Consider the following 17,021-nt stretch of genomic DNA (forward strand, 5'->3'; position numbering starts at 1 on the left):
CTAAGAGCGTTAACTCTGTCCCAGCCGAAACCAGGACAAGGAAGCAGTGTTAAATTTGTGCTTAAACAGTCATACCTTTTGGGTAGGATGTCTTAGATAAAACATGCAAAGTTCTTACTAGATCTGCAGAAGAAACATCTTTCATTAAAATACCAACACTCTGTAACTGACAATATGCAACCATACCTGCACAGCATAGAGAAGATGCATCCTGTAAACTGAGACAATTTCCTGATGTTGTTTCTTTGTTTCCTAGAAAATAGTTAAGCAGAAAGTCACAGAGCATTCAGAACTGTTGAATTCAGAACTCTTCAACTAGATTTAGGGAGCTCTGGGGAATTACAAACCATAGTCTTATGCATGCATGGAAAACCAGCTCAGACAGTACTGTGCCACTAGCCATCCAAAACATAATTTGCTTGGAAGCGTAGTCCACAGAAATGCTGTAATTCTACCCATCCCAGTAAAAAAGCTGGTGAGATGACATCAGTTGTAAAAAGTGCTGAGCTGTAAAGATGTGGAATGAGCACGTTCTACTTCTGAGCTTATCAGCAACCAGAATTGAGGAAAGCCAACAATATTCTGACAAATCAACCCTCAACTGCAACTGAGTTCTTCCCTGATGTCAGTGACCCATCTATCAGCTAATACCTTCCCAGGGAAGAAGAGGTGCTTACAAAGGTCTTAACCCATGAAATCCTCAGCTAATTACTATACATTCAAACAAGGAAAGCCAATCTCCTTTTTCATGATCACAGACTGCCACATCCCAGAAGCCATCTTTCCAAATAAACATGAAGCTGTTAGGAAAGCTAGCCTACAAGAAGGAAAGAATGCTTCTGTCCTGTTTTAAATCCTACCCACTTTCCTAATGTGTTGCATATCTTTGCACCTTACGCTACTTTGCTGGTCCTTGAGCAGTGGGAGATGAAGGTTCCTTTTGGACTTGGTGGACTGGGATAATAAACAGCCATGGGCCTTTACACTGACAGGATGCAGTGTTTAACTGTCTGCTTATTTATTTCTCCCTACTGCAAGGGAATTTTTCTGGCTCATATACATATTGACTCTTCTGTCTGTCTGCTGGGGAGGGTAGGAGAGCAAACACCAGGTAAGACATTAAGGCTGGGAATTTTCTTTTCAGAGTTACTCCAGAGCTCTCAAAGGCCTCTGGTGGACAGTACCTTCTTTTCACCCTCTGCAGTGAATTAAAATGCTCTTTTGGACAGGCAAGCTCTTGGAAATAGCAATTATGGCTCAACCCGGCTTAGAAGACTGGACCTTTCATGCACAAACAAGTACAATCTTAAAAATCTTTAAGCACTTCAGAATTTCAGAGAATAAACTGTGCTCCCTATAAACACATGGACTTGCTTGATTTGAAACGTCACGCCTTCAGTGACTATTTTCTTCCAAAAAGTCAAACTTATTTTAGCTTAAAAAAACCAAAAAGACTTCAGCTGATGAATCAATCCACATGTTCCTGAGAAAACACACAAATCCACTGCACACTGTCCATATTTTTCACAAATCAGGGTCTCAGCAGTAGGTCTGGCCACTACATTCCACTACAAGTACAGGAACTTTGCTCCACTATTGATCTGAGGAAATATATTGGGGAAAACAGCTTTCTTTAGTTAGACTATTTCTGAGGAGCAATTTGTGACTTGCAGATTCCTAAATGTTTCAGACCATTATAGAATTTCTGGATGAAAATTCCTTTCCTTGTACTCATTGACTGTGCTCCATTTTAAATAAGGCACAGTCAAGAATGGCACACACATCTTGGGAGAACTGGGAATAATGGTGGGTTTATGAATTATCACACTTACAGTCAGTTGGTTTTGCAACTGCTTCACTTGTTGTTGTAATGCCTCCAGCTGCTGGCTTTGTCTTTTGGGAGCACTGGTTGAGTAGGAAAGCTGAGAAAGGCTGTTCAATGCTTCTTTTAATTTGCTAACTTCCTTGGACATTTCATTGATCTAGGGAGGCAAAAAATAGGTTTTCATGAAAAGCTACAAGGCATACTGTATACTCGTGGGTCTCATCTTGGGAGTGTTTGTGACTTAAATTTAAGAAGTGGGGAAAAGCAAGATGTAAACTCAATGGACAAACAGAGATATCATGTAAGCAAAGGGTTACAATGCTTCTCTATCCCCTCTCCTAGCCCAGTCAATTCAAAATGCATTCCTTGTTCTGAAAGCTAGCAATATTTACAAACAAGGATTGCATTTACCACCTTTACAGACACTGCTGCTGAACACAAGACAGAAACATACCAAACATAGGCCAGCTATTCACAGCCAGCAAAATACATAGCTTTTTATAAAGAAATTTAAAGTGACAGATATGGTAGTTGCAGAGTAAAAAGAGTCAAGTCATGCTGAGGTTGAGATGATATAGTAAACTCAGAATAGTGAATTTTTGTTCCTTTCTGATATTTTGTTTTCTTGTCTCCTCTGGAATCTCTTCCTGCTGTAAATCCCACTTCTTTGACTTCAGTTGCCTGAATAGTGTGAACCCAACCTAAGCAGAACTTAAAAGAGGTAAATTGAAAGATCATACATATCTCCACAGAGGAGGAAAACCAACTGTAAAGTGAAACATATTGAAAACTTCTTTGACTTTGATATCTGAATTTTTAGATGGGCAAATGCACTCAGAAGTTACTCCACTCTGTGACATCGTCTATTAGGTCACCCATGCACCGTCCAACATGTTTTGCAGTCTGAACTCATGTACTACCCCCTCCACTGTAGTGAATCACTAACCTTTTTATCTTTATCCTCTTCTAGTTTTGATGAGCTTTCAGAATATCTTTTCATTTCAAGATCATCTTGAGCTTGATGGTACTTTTGGTGAAGACCAGTCACCTCCCGTTCCTTTGCTTCAAGCAGAGTATGCATACCTTCTTTCTCTTCTTTCAAGTGCAAAACTTCATTTCTCAGTTGCATAGCATCTAAGGACACATTTTCCTTCTCTTTGATTACATCCTTCAGTTTGGATGACAAAACACTAACTTCACCCTCTAATGATGACTGGAGCTTTTCATATGTAGCCTTGGGTACCATTGCTTCATTAATTGCAGCTTTTTCTTCCAGTAATTCCTTCTGTAGGTTTCTTACTTCGCTTTCCTTGTTGGTAAGCAGTCCTTTGAGCTCATTTATTTCTTCCTCCATTTTCTTTACAGTATTTCTGAGTGCATTCATCACCTGATGGTGTTCAGTAATTGGCAAAGAGTTTTGTTTCTGAGTGTCTAACAGTTGCTTTAGTTCTTCTGCTTCATCTAATACTTTTGTGTACTGGGATTTAATTTCTGATAACTCATTCTCTGCTTTGTATTTCAAAGAATTTGTTACCTGCATCAGTTTTTCATGTTCATCTCTAGGAATGTACTCCAAAGCTATATCATCTAGAGTTTTTCTCTTCCTATAGTCTTCAAGTTCTATTTGTGCTTCTTTGTACAACTGAGACAATTCACTAAGTTGTCTGTTGAGCTCATCTATCATTCTGTGCATCGCATCTTTCATTTCTCCAGCTTCAGCACTAGATTCCAACTGTGTCTGATTTGTCAGCTTGTCCTGTAGCCTTTTAATTTCCTCTTGCCCTTCTTTGTACCTCTCAATCAACAATGCTTTCTCTTGATTAATGTTATCAATAACTGAACAATATGAATTCTTTATTTCCTCACACTCTTCCACAGACAATTTGCTTGCCACATTCTGCTCTCTTTCTTCAAAATTTTTCTGTAGCGCTCTCACTTTCTCTTTTTGTCTTTCACTTTCCTCCAATGCTCTCTTCAATTCTTGCTTAAGCATTTCAACTTCTTCGCATGTAACCTTCAACCTACTCGGCTCAGAACTGGTTTCTTCACTTTCAGAGGAAACAAGACTCAGCTTCATTTGCCGTTGTACATTCAAAACCTCTTTCACAGCTTCCTCATACCTGTTTTGAGTTTCTTGGAACTTCAGGTTAAGATCAGAACCATTTTCTGAAATGTCTATGCTATTTAAATGATCTGTTTCTGGGACTCTAGACTGGACCTGAGCTTCTATGTGCTTTCTTTTGGCTTCAGAATTCTCTAATTTCCTCTGCACATCCTTTAAGTCTTCCTGGAGGTACTTCATTTTTACTTCACTGGGGCTTGCCAACTTTTCTTGAATTTGGGTGGCATTTAATGTAGACTTCAGCTCCTGAGCTGAGAACTCACTTTGTCTATCTGCTGTTTGATCAAACTCTGTTTGGGTTGAATGATAAGATTCTATGGTTGAATCCACTTCTTTAGGTGTTCTTTCCTGTGCAAAAAGAAACCCGAACAAATGCACAATAAAAACAAGTACATGATCATATTTTTTAGAATAGAGTAAGCAAGGAAATCTTGCCACATCCTACAGAGACAGACAATTAAAGCACCATGGAAGAAAGTTTTTAGAAAAATTCAAAACCCAGCTGCTCCCATTTAGTCATCTACAGCGAGAGAAGGCAGTAAGTGCCAAGCTCCTCTGAAAGTCTGGGCTGATCTCCATAAGCTAATAATCAAAGCTATGCAAATTAAAATTCTGCTAACACAACTGTTAACAACATCTTTTAGAATGTAGTTATTATAATAAACAAAGTTATTCAGTAATTTATGGGAAAAGTGAGAAGATCAAAACACTGATTTAATCCTTTGGGGCAGAGTGTTTCCATGATCTTACCACCAAGCTCGTTAAATTATCTTCACAGCACATCTCTAAAATGGTAAGCAGCTCTTTGTTCTGCTAGCAGATTAACAGAGCACTAGAACAGCACAAAAATATGCCACCTGTAATTTGTCCTGTAGCTCCTTATTGTGCAATGTCAAAGAAGCGATTTTTGCTTGCATCAACAGAAGTAGATCTTGCTGGTCAGCTTCAGAACTCACATCCAATAAACTATCAGCACCTTTGGAGAAAAAAAAAGATTCAAAAGTTTTCAAAAAGCTGAACTGCTAGCTAGTTATTCTAACCTTTCAAATTAAACAGTTTGTTCCCATGACCACTAAGTGTAGTGAGCAAGCGAACTGTTCCTAGAAACTGTTTCCCAAAAAATGTGTTAGATCACCCAATAGAAGCAGGAGGTTTTGGTGGGGAGTCGCTAGTGAAATTACAAAACATTACTCCCAATACTTATTGTGTCTCACATTCTAAGCGGAAAGGCACAGAGGATTTCTGACCAGATTTCAACATTTCACACCACCTAAAACACCTAACCAAATATGAAAATAAGGATTAAGTGTTATTGTATACCTGTTGTGCTGTCACTCAGTCTGTCTTTATTATCTCGATGCAAGGAGCTGAATTCTTCCTGCTGAGACACCAAAAGAAAAAGCTTTCACAGAAAGCAGATGTAAAGTTGGACAGTTCACCAAAGAGAAGTATAGATAGTATAGATCTTGCCAGATAAAGCCTGGCAAAGTGGGTTTCTTTTATTTCTGGGGTCTTGTTTAATTGTAGCATGTGCCCAGTATTTCAAAGTCTGCTAAAGGCATTCAAGTTCCATTGCCCAGTTTTCATTAAATGTTAATGAAACATGGGCAACTATCTCATAGATAGTTTGGAAGGCTGCAGCCCCTGTGATAAATAATTGCAATATATTGTGATGTATTAAAAAAAAAAATCTTCAATACCATAAGGTAAAGATCAGACAGAACACACACACCCATTTCCCTGATGTATTTGGTGAAAGGGTCTCTACTTTTTGCATTGCACAATGCCATGCACTTCACTGGTATTAGGTAATGAGCTCTCACAGCATTAATACTTTCATAACCTTATTCCTAAATACTTACTAATCTATGACTAATTCTATTTACATATTCAGTAAACATTATAAAGCAAGTGTGGATTACTTTAAATTACATTGAAACAGATTTGGATTCCTTTTTGTTCCTAAAACTCAGCTAATTAATTCACAGGAGACACTGCAGTCAGCAAACTAGATTATTAAGGTACTGTACTTTCCTTCCTCAAGCTTAACAAGAACAGAAAACTTTGATGCCTTGCATACTTGGTCAACAAAGAAAGTCTGCCCTTTTCCAGTCATGGGAGTTGAAGTTGATGAGTGTGGAGAGGACAAATCACTAAGCTGTATACATACATGTACATATAAATACCTCTCTAACACGTGCCCATATCTACACACACACACACGAAAGAGTACTTTTCCCTGCACTAACGTAAGTCACAACTCTAGGTTAGTTTCAAAGAGCAGATCTAATTATTTAGTGCTCTTCTGAGTCAGTATTACATATGCAGTATAGCTGCTATACAGGTAACATTCCTGTTTAACATTAAATCTAACTGTTAAACTGCATTTTGATACTATATAAATCTATTTAAGTATTTTACTTTCATATGTATATATGCATATAATAATGTGTACATATATATGTATATTTAAAATATACATAATCATTTACTTATGGAAGTCGGCAAAACCAGGAGATCTTCAACTTTAGATGGAAGAAGCAATTGTACAGTAAAATTTGTACAGTTGTATCTTAGATCATGCATTATTTCAAGCAATTTTCTTAGTCAACCTAACCAACATGTGCTTTCATGGTGTCATCCTAATGTCAGGAAAAGCACTCATGGTAAGATAGGCATATAAAATAACAGTGATAGAGCAAATCCAGCCCACATCATTCACATAATGCTCAAAATGCTTTTCACCCCCTAAAAGCATCTCAAAATTGGTGTTTTCTTTACCTGAATAGGACTGATAGGAGGAGGTGGGGCTTTGCGTTTTTTTGGAGTTCCACTTCTTTCTGAACTTAATTTAGAGCCTTGATCTTGCTGAAAGTTTCACCAGCCAGAAAAGGTAGGTTTGTTAGTTTGGTTAGTAAAGTCCGAGCAAGTTGTTTTATAAAAAAAAAAAAAAAATCCCACATTAATATCAACTTTAGCAGCTCATGCAGTGCCTTATCATTTTTTCCTATGTAAAGACTACATCTCTGCTAACACAAAGATATTAAACATGCCTGACAATAAGAATCTGCCCCCTTGTAATCCATGCTTCAGTGAAAACAAACAAGATTTAGTGAAAAAGCAGAAGCTGACAATAGGTTTAGCACTAGTGATCTTAAATACTTCCATTCATACATAGTGCAGTCATGTAATTCTTAACGGCTACCATCTTTCCTCTCCATCAGCTTCTGCCTGAGCTCCCTGAAAAACCCACCTCTCCACTCAGAGAAGGAACGAACCAATGCATTGCACCCTCATCCACTTTCCAGCCACCAGCAGGTCTACAAGATACTTGCACTCCAAGATATCATTATACTAAATAAAAAAATGTAAAAAACTTATTTAATTGCCTAAACCTGCTGAGATTCTCACAGGTGGGGGTCTCCAGCAAGATGTAACCAGGTATAACCTTTAATTATGTGTTTTGGAAACAGAGAACCTTTCTAGATCATCTTCTCTACAGTTTAAAGAGATAGGGAGTCCAAGAGCCAAGATCCTGCATTACACATGAGAAAAAAGTGGAGTATCTTCCTGGCACACATGTGCGCATACACACACATCCTCCCTTCCTTTTCTCACTGAGGGTGCTGGCTGCTATTACAGAGAAAAGCTAAGTCTAAAAGCAATGTTCCTGAAACACATTTCTTAAATAAGCAACAAAAACCTTTCACATTACAGAGTAGTCAATGGCAGTGCATCTCACAGTGACATTTACTAGTGCTTCTAGTCATGTCAATTACTGTTTTTTCTTAAGTTACAAGCCTATATAGCCCAAGCATTTTTAAAACCAAAAGGACAAATACCTGCTTTGCTTTTGTCAGTGACTTTGTATCTGTGAAGCAGAAAAGAAGTGGAATTAAGAACAGCTTATCAAAGAAAAAGTTATTTGCCATTCCTAACCCATCTCTCAGCTCTACTTCCCACACCATAAATGCTTTGTTTGTTTTTTTAATTCCTGTCTGAAATCTGAGAAATATACTTTAATTTCCAAATTCCATTTGAACCATATCCTTTCTCTGCTGCTTTTTGTGTTTCATATTGAGATAAAATTCGAAGGATTGTGACAATTCTTATTCTACTATAGTCTCGCACCATTCTTGCACATTAGCTTCCTATTTTAGAAATCCGTCTTAGTTTGACCATAAAGCCCTCTGTCTGTATTAGTTCCTTCTCCAATCCCTCTACTGAGGAGCTATATGTTCCACTTACTCTTTCACATAATAAAAGAGGATCTATTCCAAATTGTATGCAAGACTTCACGATGTTGCTACATCAGCTTACCTTTTCTTTCTCCAGAACACCTCTTTTTGCCCTGCTTAGTGCTTTATCCCATGCTAAATATTACCATCTATGGCAAAGACCACATTTTCCTGCTTTTGGGAAGCCTCAGCCAGACCATCTTGAAGATGGCTTTTGAAATTTTTCAGGCTACCTTATGAAGTAAATTTGTTCATTGCTAAACATACGTGTAGCCAATTCAAGAAGTGACAAACTGCAGATTGGCATCTCTTACATACCCACATCCTGAGATAACTTTGATGATGATAGGAGATTCTGGATCCCTGTATTCTTGGAGAGCTTGGAGTAATGCAGGGCATTCTGTTCAAAGACATCTACTAAACTGACATCTGCACCTTTCCTAAGGAAGGCTTCCACCATGTTAAGGCTACCAGCTTCACAAGCCATCATCAAAGCAGTTCTGGACAAAATAAATGCAGAGTAAGTGTCAAGACTGTACTCTTTAAGCAGCAGCTCATTTTTTCAGGAAAAAAAGTGTGAGTTATTGTGCAATAAAGTCCAAGATTTTATCAACATGTGTATTGACACATACATGTAACTGTTGTTTCTCCTTACAAACACCTGCCTGCCCCTCCCCCTCTTCCCCATACTCCCCAGCTGGACCTTCTGCAAAGATCTGGCTTGCTTTGCACACATCTCCAAACATTTCTAAAAATGGGTTCCTGAGGTTAAGAGGAGAGTCATAGATAGAAATGGCTGCAGGATTAAGTCAGACTATCAAATCTCACTGCCACACTCCAATTACAGCTCTGCAAGTGGTGGTACAACAAAGGAAACTTTGTGGTTGGTGTCTACTACAGGCCACCCGATCAAGAAGAGGAGGTTGATGAAGAGTTCTTTCTTCAACTGCAGGAAGCATCACGCTCGCAGGCCCTGATCCTGATAGGGGTCTTCAACCACCTGGACATCTGCTGGACAAGCGCCACAGCAAACTGCAAGCAGTCCAGGAAACAACTGGAGTGCATTGAGGACAACTTCCTAGTACAGGTGATGAAGAGTCCAACCAGAGGAGAGGCACTGCTGGACCTGTTGCTCACTAATACGGAAGAACTTATTGGAGAGGTCAAGACTGGAGGTAGCCTGGGCTGCAGTGATCATGCCCTGGTGGAATTCTCAGTCTTGAGGGGTACAAGATGGGTAAAAAGTAGACGCAGGATCCTAAACTTCAGAAAGGCAAACTTTTGGCTGTTTAGGGCACTAGTGCGTGGGATCCCTTGGGAAACTGCCCTCAGAGGCAAAGGAGCAAATGAGAGCTGGGAGATATTTAAAGACAATTTTCTTAGGGCGCAAGAGCTCTCAATCCCGACGTGTAAGAAGTTGGGCAGGGGAGGCAGGAGGCCAGCTTGGCTAAGTCAAGACCTCTTAGCCAAACTAAAGCACAAAACCAAAATACATAGGCAGTGGAGGAAGGGATATACATTCTGGGGAGATTATAGGGATATGGCCCAAGAGCACAGGGAGGGGATCAGGAAAGCCAAGGCACAGCTGGAGCTGAACTTGGCTAGGGACATAAAAAATAACGAGAAAGGTTTCTTCAGGTACATAGGACAACAAAGGAAGATGAAAGAAACTGTACTTCCCCTGATGAGCGAAATGGGAGACCTGGCTACAACCGACATGGAGAAGGCTGAGGTACTCAACTTTTTTGCCTCGGTCTTCACCGGCAAGTGCTCTAGCCATGCCACCCAATTCACAGAAACCAAAGGCAGGGACTGGGAGAATGAAGTACCGCCCACCGTAGGAGAAGATCAGGTTCGAGACCATCTAAGGAACCTGAAGGTGCACAAGTCCATGGGACCTGATGAGATGCATCCGTGGGTCCTGAGGGAACTGGCGGATGAAGTGGCTAAGCCACTATCCATCATATTTGAGAAGTTGTGGCAGTCCGGGGAAGTTCCCGCTCACTGGAAAAGGGGAAACATAACCCCCATTTTTAAAAAGGGAAAAAAGGAAGACCCGGGGAACTACAGGCCAGTCAGTCTCACCTCTGTGCCCGGCAAGATCATGGAGTGGATCCACCTGGAAACTCTGCTAAGGCACATGGGAAACAGAGAGGTGATTGGTGACAGCCAACATGGCTTCACTAAGGGCAAATCGTGCCTGACAAATTTGGTGGCCTTCTACGACAGGGTTACAGCATTGGTGGATAAGGGAAGAGCAACTGACGTCATCTACCTGGACTTGTGCAAAGCATTTGACACTGTCCCGCACGACATCCTTGTCTCTACATTGGAGACATGGATTTGACGGATGGACCACTCGGTGAATAAGGAATTGGCTGGATGGTTGCACTCAAAGAGTTGTGGTCAACGGCTCGATGTCCGGGTGGAGATCAGTGATGAGTGGGGTCCCTCAGGGGTCCGTATTGGGACTGGCGCTGTTTAACATCTTTGTCGGCGACATGGACAGTGGGATTGAGTGCGCCCTCAGCAAGTTTGCTGATGACACCAAGCTGAGTGGTGTGGTTGATTCGCTGCAGGGAAGGGATGCCATCCAGAGGGACCTTGACAGGCTTGAGGAGTGGGCCCATGCGAACCTCATGAAGTTCAACAAGGCCGAGTGCAAGGTCCTGCACATGGGTCGGGGCAATCCCAAGCACAAATACAGGCTGGGCGATGAGTAGATTGAGAGCAGCCCTGAGGAGAAGGACTTGGGGGTATTGGTGGAAGAAAAATTGAACATGAGCTGGTAATGTGTGCTAGCAGCCCAGAAAGCCAATTGCATCCTGGGCTGCATCAAAAGAAGCGTGACCAGCAGGTCGAGGGAGGGGATTCTCCCCCTCTACTTCGCTCTCATGAGACCCTACCTGGAGTACTGCATTCAGCTCTGGGGTCACTAGCATAAGAAAGACATGGACCTGCTTGAGTGGGTCCAGAGGAGGGCCATGAAGATGATCAGGGGGCTGGAGCACCTCTCCTATGAGGACAGGCTGAGAGAGTTGGGGTTGTTCAGCCTGGAGAAGAGAAGGCTCTGGGGAGACCTTATAGCAGCCTTCCAGTACCTAAAGGGGGCCTACAAGAAAGCTGGAGAGGGACTTTTTACAAGGGCATGTAGTGATAGGACAAGGGGTAACTGTTTTAAACTGAAAGAGGGTAGATTTAGATGAGATGTAAGGAAGAAATTGTTTACTGTGAGGGTGGTGGGACACTGGAACAGGTTGCTCAGAGAGGTGGTGGATGCCCCATCCCTGGAAGTGTTCAAGGCCAGGTTGGATGGGGCTTTGAGCAACCTGATCTAGTGGAAGGTATCCCTGCTCATGGCAGGGGGGTTGGAACTAGATGTTCTTTAAGGTCCCATCCAACCCAAACCATTCTATGATTCTATGATTTCATTGCTGCTGTCCTTCACATGTTGCTTCTAAGACAAAATAGACAAAACAGATTTCAACCAAAAAGCCAAATAAATCTCAAAGCTCTTCAGTGAAACCGAGAGGTTGGTCTGACCTCAAAACCTGAGCCACTCAGTTAAAAAAAAAAAAAATGTTCATTAGAGCACAATCAATTCCTTCTCCAATACAGGGCAGCTAGACAGTGCCAGATCCTAGAGTAAGGGTAACATCCAGAAGGAGCATTTTCCTAACAGGTTCTATCTGTTTTTCCTCAATGAATTGAAGGGATCATAAGAGACATACAGAAGAATAATACACACAGAGAAAACTCCACCTTTCAAGCACACTCTAATATTACTTTCCTGCTTGGGCATAATTCTCCCTTCTCAACATGAAAACATACCTAATAGGTTGGCCAAGTTCACTGGCAAACACATTCCTCAGTGCAGACATGAAACTGAAAAGTTACTACAGTGACAATATTTACTAGATAGTAAGACAATCATTTCACTGATGAATTAAACATACTCCCCATAACAGATGAGCCCTGGAGAAGTGATGGCTGTTGCAGTGCTGTGCTAAAAAGTAGTGCTGAGTGGTAACTTGGATAACGCTTCCACAGTGATATGAAATTAGACACGTGTAGTGCGTTGACCTTGGCTGGCTGCCAGGTGCCCACCAAAGCCGCTCTCTCACTCCCCCTCCTCAACTGGACAGGGGAGAGAAAATATGACGAAAGGCTCGTGGGTCGAGATAAGGACAGGAAGAGATCACTCACCAATTACCGTCATGGGCAAAACAGACTTGACTTGGGGAAATTAATTTAATTTATTACCAATCAAATCAGAGTAGGATAATGAGAAATAAAAAACAAATTTTAAAACTCCTTCCCCCCACCCCTCCCTTCTTCCCGGGCTCAACTTCACTCCCGATTTCTCTACCTCCTCCGCTCGAGCAGCGCAGGGGGACGGGGAATGGGGGTTGCGGTCAGTTCATCACACGCTGTTTCTGCTGCTCCTTCCTCCTCAGGGGGAGGAGGACTCACACTCTTCCCCTGCTCCAGCGTGGGGTCCCTCCCACGGGAGACAGTCCTCCACGAACTTCTCCAACGTGAGTCCTTCCCACGGGCTGCCATTCTTCACGAACTGCTCCAGCGTGGGTCCTTTCCATGGGGTGCAGTCCTTCAGGAACGGACTGTTCCAGCGTGGGTCCCCCATGGGGTCACAAGTCCTGCCAGGAGCCCGCTCCAGCACGGGATTCCCATGGGGTCACAGCCTCCTTCGGGCACATCCACCTGCTCCGGCGTGGGGTCCTCCACGGGCTGCAGGTGGATATCTGCTCTACCGTGGACCTCCATGGGCTGCAGGGGGACAGTCTGCTTCACCATGGTCTTCACCGCGGGCTGCAGGGGAATCTCTGCTCTGGCGCCTGGAGCACCTCCTCCCCCTCCTTCTTCACTGACCTTGGTGTCTGCAGAGTTGTTCCTCTCACATCTTCTCACTCCTCTCTCCCAGCTGCTGTTGTGCAGGTTTTTTTCCCCCTTCTTAAATCTGTTATCCCAGAGGCGCTACCACCGTCGCTGATGGGCTCGGCCTTGGCCAGCGGCGGGTCCATCTTGGAGCCGGCTGGCATTGGCTCTATCGGACATAGGGGAAGCTTCTGGCATCTTCTCACAGAAGCCACCCCTGTAGCCCCCCCACTACCAAAACCTTGCCATGCAAACCCAATACAACATGCCATTTTCAAAGGTTCTCCCCTTCCTCTCCCAATAAGGCTTCTCCTTTTTCAGTAAAAACTTAACTACTTTTGTGAACAGGAGATGCAAGAGTAGTCACTCTCCTTACCCGAAGGAAAGCAAGAAGTAAAATGGTATATGTCATGTTATATCATTTTCCTTGCTTCTACACACAGTACTTTCTTAAAAAAGAAAATACAAAAATGCAAGCCTGTACTATCTATGACAGAAATACCTTAATCCAATTAAACTAGAAACTCTTAACACTGTTGATTAAACAGTAGAGTGAGTGGGGGAAGGCAGAGGTCCCAGTGGGGAGCACCTCAGGTTCAAAGCACTGATGAGGCCATTCAAACCAACCAAGACGACAAAGGGGTTTTCTTTAGACAACTTAAAACAAAGAGTGCACTAATAAACTTTGGAGTGATAAAAAACAAATTAGGGCCCAGTCTTATCCTCCCAGGTGTTGCCAAAGAATAATATGGGCATTGTTTCACATACAATAATCAAGATTGCTATCAATCAGGTGTAATTGCCAAGTCTTCTCAGCATCCTGCTTTACCTTCACAGTTTAACCAACTGTTTATAAAACAGTCCATAATTTTCAAAGACTCTTGAACTTCATCAGTATCATCAAAACAAGTGAATTTTTCATGATAAGGATGTTGCTTTTTAAAAACAGTTTTCTGACACACTAGATATCTATTAATGCAACAAATCTCTAAATGGCACCTTCTAAGATGACAGCATCTCCACTATATAGCTTTACTGTATTTTTCTCTTGCTGCTGTGGCTGCATTATGGTAGAAAAAAGAACCCTCCACGGATGCCGCTCCCAAGTAACAGTTTTAGGATTTTTTAAGTTGGAGAAACTAACTCATGCCAAGAACAGAGCAGCATTTAAAACTGGGACACGTACAAAGTGATGTGTAGGTAAGTGCTATCAATCAGATCCTTGTAGGAATTATTTAAAAATGGGATTTACTGCTCTGGTAGCCCAAGGAAAAAAAAAATCTTACAGGCACATCTAGTTTTATAGTTGCATAGTTTCTGTTTCACCTTTCCCTTTAGGCAGAATTCTGTAAGCCTTCTCAACAATCAGGATATGCTGTCTAGTAAAGGAGGCATTATTTCACATAACAGCAACTATTTTGGGAAGGATTTGGGAAGAGAGCTTCATTTGATAGTCAGCTTTGGGGAAGAATTAACATGTTAACCTGCTGTACCTTCCATTTTTATCCCTGGTGTTGATGTCTGCTCCATGATCCAGAAGGTATTTGCAGACTTCCGTATGACCATTTTGTACTGCAAGCAGCAGAGGTATGTTCCCATCCTATGAATGCATTTAAAAAACCCAAACAACTATGAACAATAATCCATCCACTTACAAATATCACTCTGAGATTTAAAGGTCAGCTACAAACTTTCCTTCTACATAGCACAAACAAGGTGCTATCATTACATTTTTCTCGTGTACCATAAATGTAGCTGGGTTTACTTTAATTACTTCTTTGACCATGGGGGATGCAAAGCATTAGCATGCTTTTTGCTGTCTGTACTCCCTTTGCTGTTTGCTTAATGCTATAACATGATGATTTTGGAACTACACAATACCTTTACATAGCTCCACAACAAAAATGATAATTTTAACTAACTACAAGGCAAAAATACAACATTTCACATAATCACAGAATAACTTAGTTGGAAGACACCTTTAGAGGTCATCTGGAGTTTTTCCTCCTCTGCCCTCAATCCAAAGCTAGGCAAACTTCAAGTTACAGTACATTGCTCAGAGACTCATTCAGTCAAGTTTTAAGCATCTCCAAAGCCAGAGACACCATGACCTCTCTGGGTACCAGTTCCAGTGCTTGACCACCTTTGTGAGCATTTCACAGCACTTGGCCACATAATGGGCCTTTTCCAAAGCCTACTGGAGTCAATGGGAAGACTTTTAATCATGTTTTGAATATATCAGAATTGATTCTAGCTACTCATACCAATGCCTCAATATAATGAGTAGCAAATCCTGCCACTACTGTATTAGATTGTGAAGTACTTTCCCACCTCTGCTATGGCAAGCTGCAAAAGGAACTTCCTCTGCCAGAGAAATCCAAGAAGAAATATAAGCATAGTATTGCTTTGAACTGCTGCACCTGAGATTGACTGGAGTGGAGAGTGGTAAAAGCTTTGAAGTACACAATGGGAGAAGAGGTACGTACCAAATCTTTGACATTAATTGGACATTTGTGTTCACACAGAAGTTGAACTGCCTGAAGACAACCACATGCAGCTAAAAAAAAAAACAAAGACAAGCAAGAAAGTCCATTAAACCCCATTTTCAAAATTTGTGTTCTGCACTTCCACTTGCAATACTGCAGCATTACAGCGGGGTCCAAGAAAAAAAAAATTAAACTGTATTTCTCTGTTTTAAGAAGGAAGGAGAGAAAGACTAAAACATGAACAGCAAGCTGTTCATGCTAATTTGGACCATGAATATTGGCTATATTTCTGCATGAGAAGATATAATCTTTAAGGACTGAAATCAGAATCAACCTAATCTTAAGTATTCCAATGGCTCTACACTTGCAAGTGTGAACTTGTTAACTGTAATTAACTGAAATTCAGTATTCACAGTATTTATCTAAAAAAATACCTGAAATTTGTAAACCATCAGGTGGAGTCACTAGACTTATGCAATTAGAACCTAAAAAGCTCCACCAGGCTGAAGAGCTAGGAATATCATGCACAACAAAATAGATAGTACAAACTTTCAACAAAGAAGTTACCTGCATAATGTAAAGCTGTTTTCCCAGAATTGTCAGTGCTGTCTGCTGGACATTTACTCTGTACAGTTCAAAAAGGAGAAGAAAAAAAGCAATTAGAGAAACACCAAGAAAATAAAACATATGTTTGATGCTAAGGACAGAGTGCTGAACATCTTTGAGAAAAGTTTTATGAGCTACTCCAGAAAGCTCAGTCCATATAATAAAAAAAGAATACTGAAGAAAGGCACAGCTTTCCTCTCTACTAATCTGGTCTCTCCTTTCTTGGTACCATCTTATACTGAAGCCATAGGAAACACTCATAGTGAGGGAGATATACCTAAAAAGTGTTATAGTTTTGGAACAATTTAAATCAGGAAATAAAAAAAGAAACTCTCTCCCCTGCCTCACAAAAGCTTCATATTTCACATTACAGTAAGAGCTAAAGCAACCACGTTCTAAGGCAATTAGTCTTGAGTTATTTCTGTCAAAGGCAATAATGCTTCATTTTCATTTGTAAAAACTAAAGCATCAACAATCCAGTTATATTTTATAGTATTATAAGCCACCACCTACTACTGATCAATCTAGACTTTGAAGTAATAAATAAAAAAAACATTACAAATCTTTGTCAAGACTTGTTCTGCTACAGAAGATTTTAGTTTTAGTTTACAGCAAAGAAAGAAAAGATATCACCCTGAAATAATGGGCTTCTAAAAAACAAACATTAGAGCTTGTGACCTTCAAATGTAGCACTGCCTCCAACACTTCTATGATTTCCTAGGAAAACAGGTTCACATAGATTACTGCATTCTGTAACAAAAATGTCAAGATTCTGCCTGTATAAAATAATTATTTAGCCTGTTTTAATTCAACTCCAGCATGTTAAGATTAAACATTCCTCACACGTA

The 17,021-nt window shown here is 41.0% G+C and overlaps 1 protein-coding gene across 1 annotated transcript in view; it reads right to left on the bottom strand.

Annotated features, from left to right (window-relative positions):
• LOC127028067 (ankycorbin-like) overlaps positions 1–17,021 on the bottom strand; it is a 59,848-nt gene that overhangs the window by 2,725 nt on the left and 40,102 nt on the right. Inside the window, exons 5-14 of the mRNA XM_050913893.1 lie at positions 16,135–16,192; positions 15,568–15,638; positions 14,575–14,681; positions 8,504–8,685; positions 7,790–7,818; positions 5,268–5,328; positions 4,805–4,923; positions 2,772–4,295; positions 1,833–1,982; positions 187–252 (exon numbers count right to left, since the gene is read on the bottom strand). Of these exons, the coding sequence (XP_050769850.1) occupies positions 187–252; positions 1,833–1,982; positions 2,772–4,295; positions 4,805–4,923; positions 5,268–5,328; positions 7,790–7,818; positions 8,504–8,685; positions 14,575–14,681; positions 15,568–15,638; positions 16,135–16,192 (2,367 nt within the window). The remainder of the gene's footprint in view (positions 1–186; positions 253–1,832; positions 1,983–2,771; positions 4,296–4,804; positions 4,924–5,267; positions 5,329–7,789; positions 7,819–8,503; positions 8,686–14,574; positions 14,682–15,567; positions 15,639–16,134; positions 16,193–17,021) is intronic.

This window comes from Gymnogyps californianus, unplaced genomic scaffold (assembly GCF_018139145.2).
Source record: "Gymnogyps californianus isolate 813 unplaced genomic scaffold, ASM1813914v2 HiC_scaffold_163, whole genome shotgun sequence".
NCBI classification, from domain to species: Eukaryota; Metazoa; Chordata; class Aves; order Accipitriformes; family Cathartidae; genus Gymnogyps; species Gymnogyps californianus.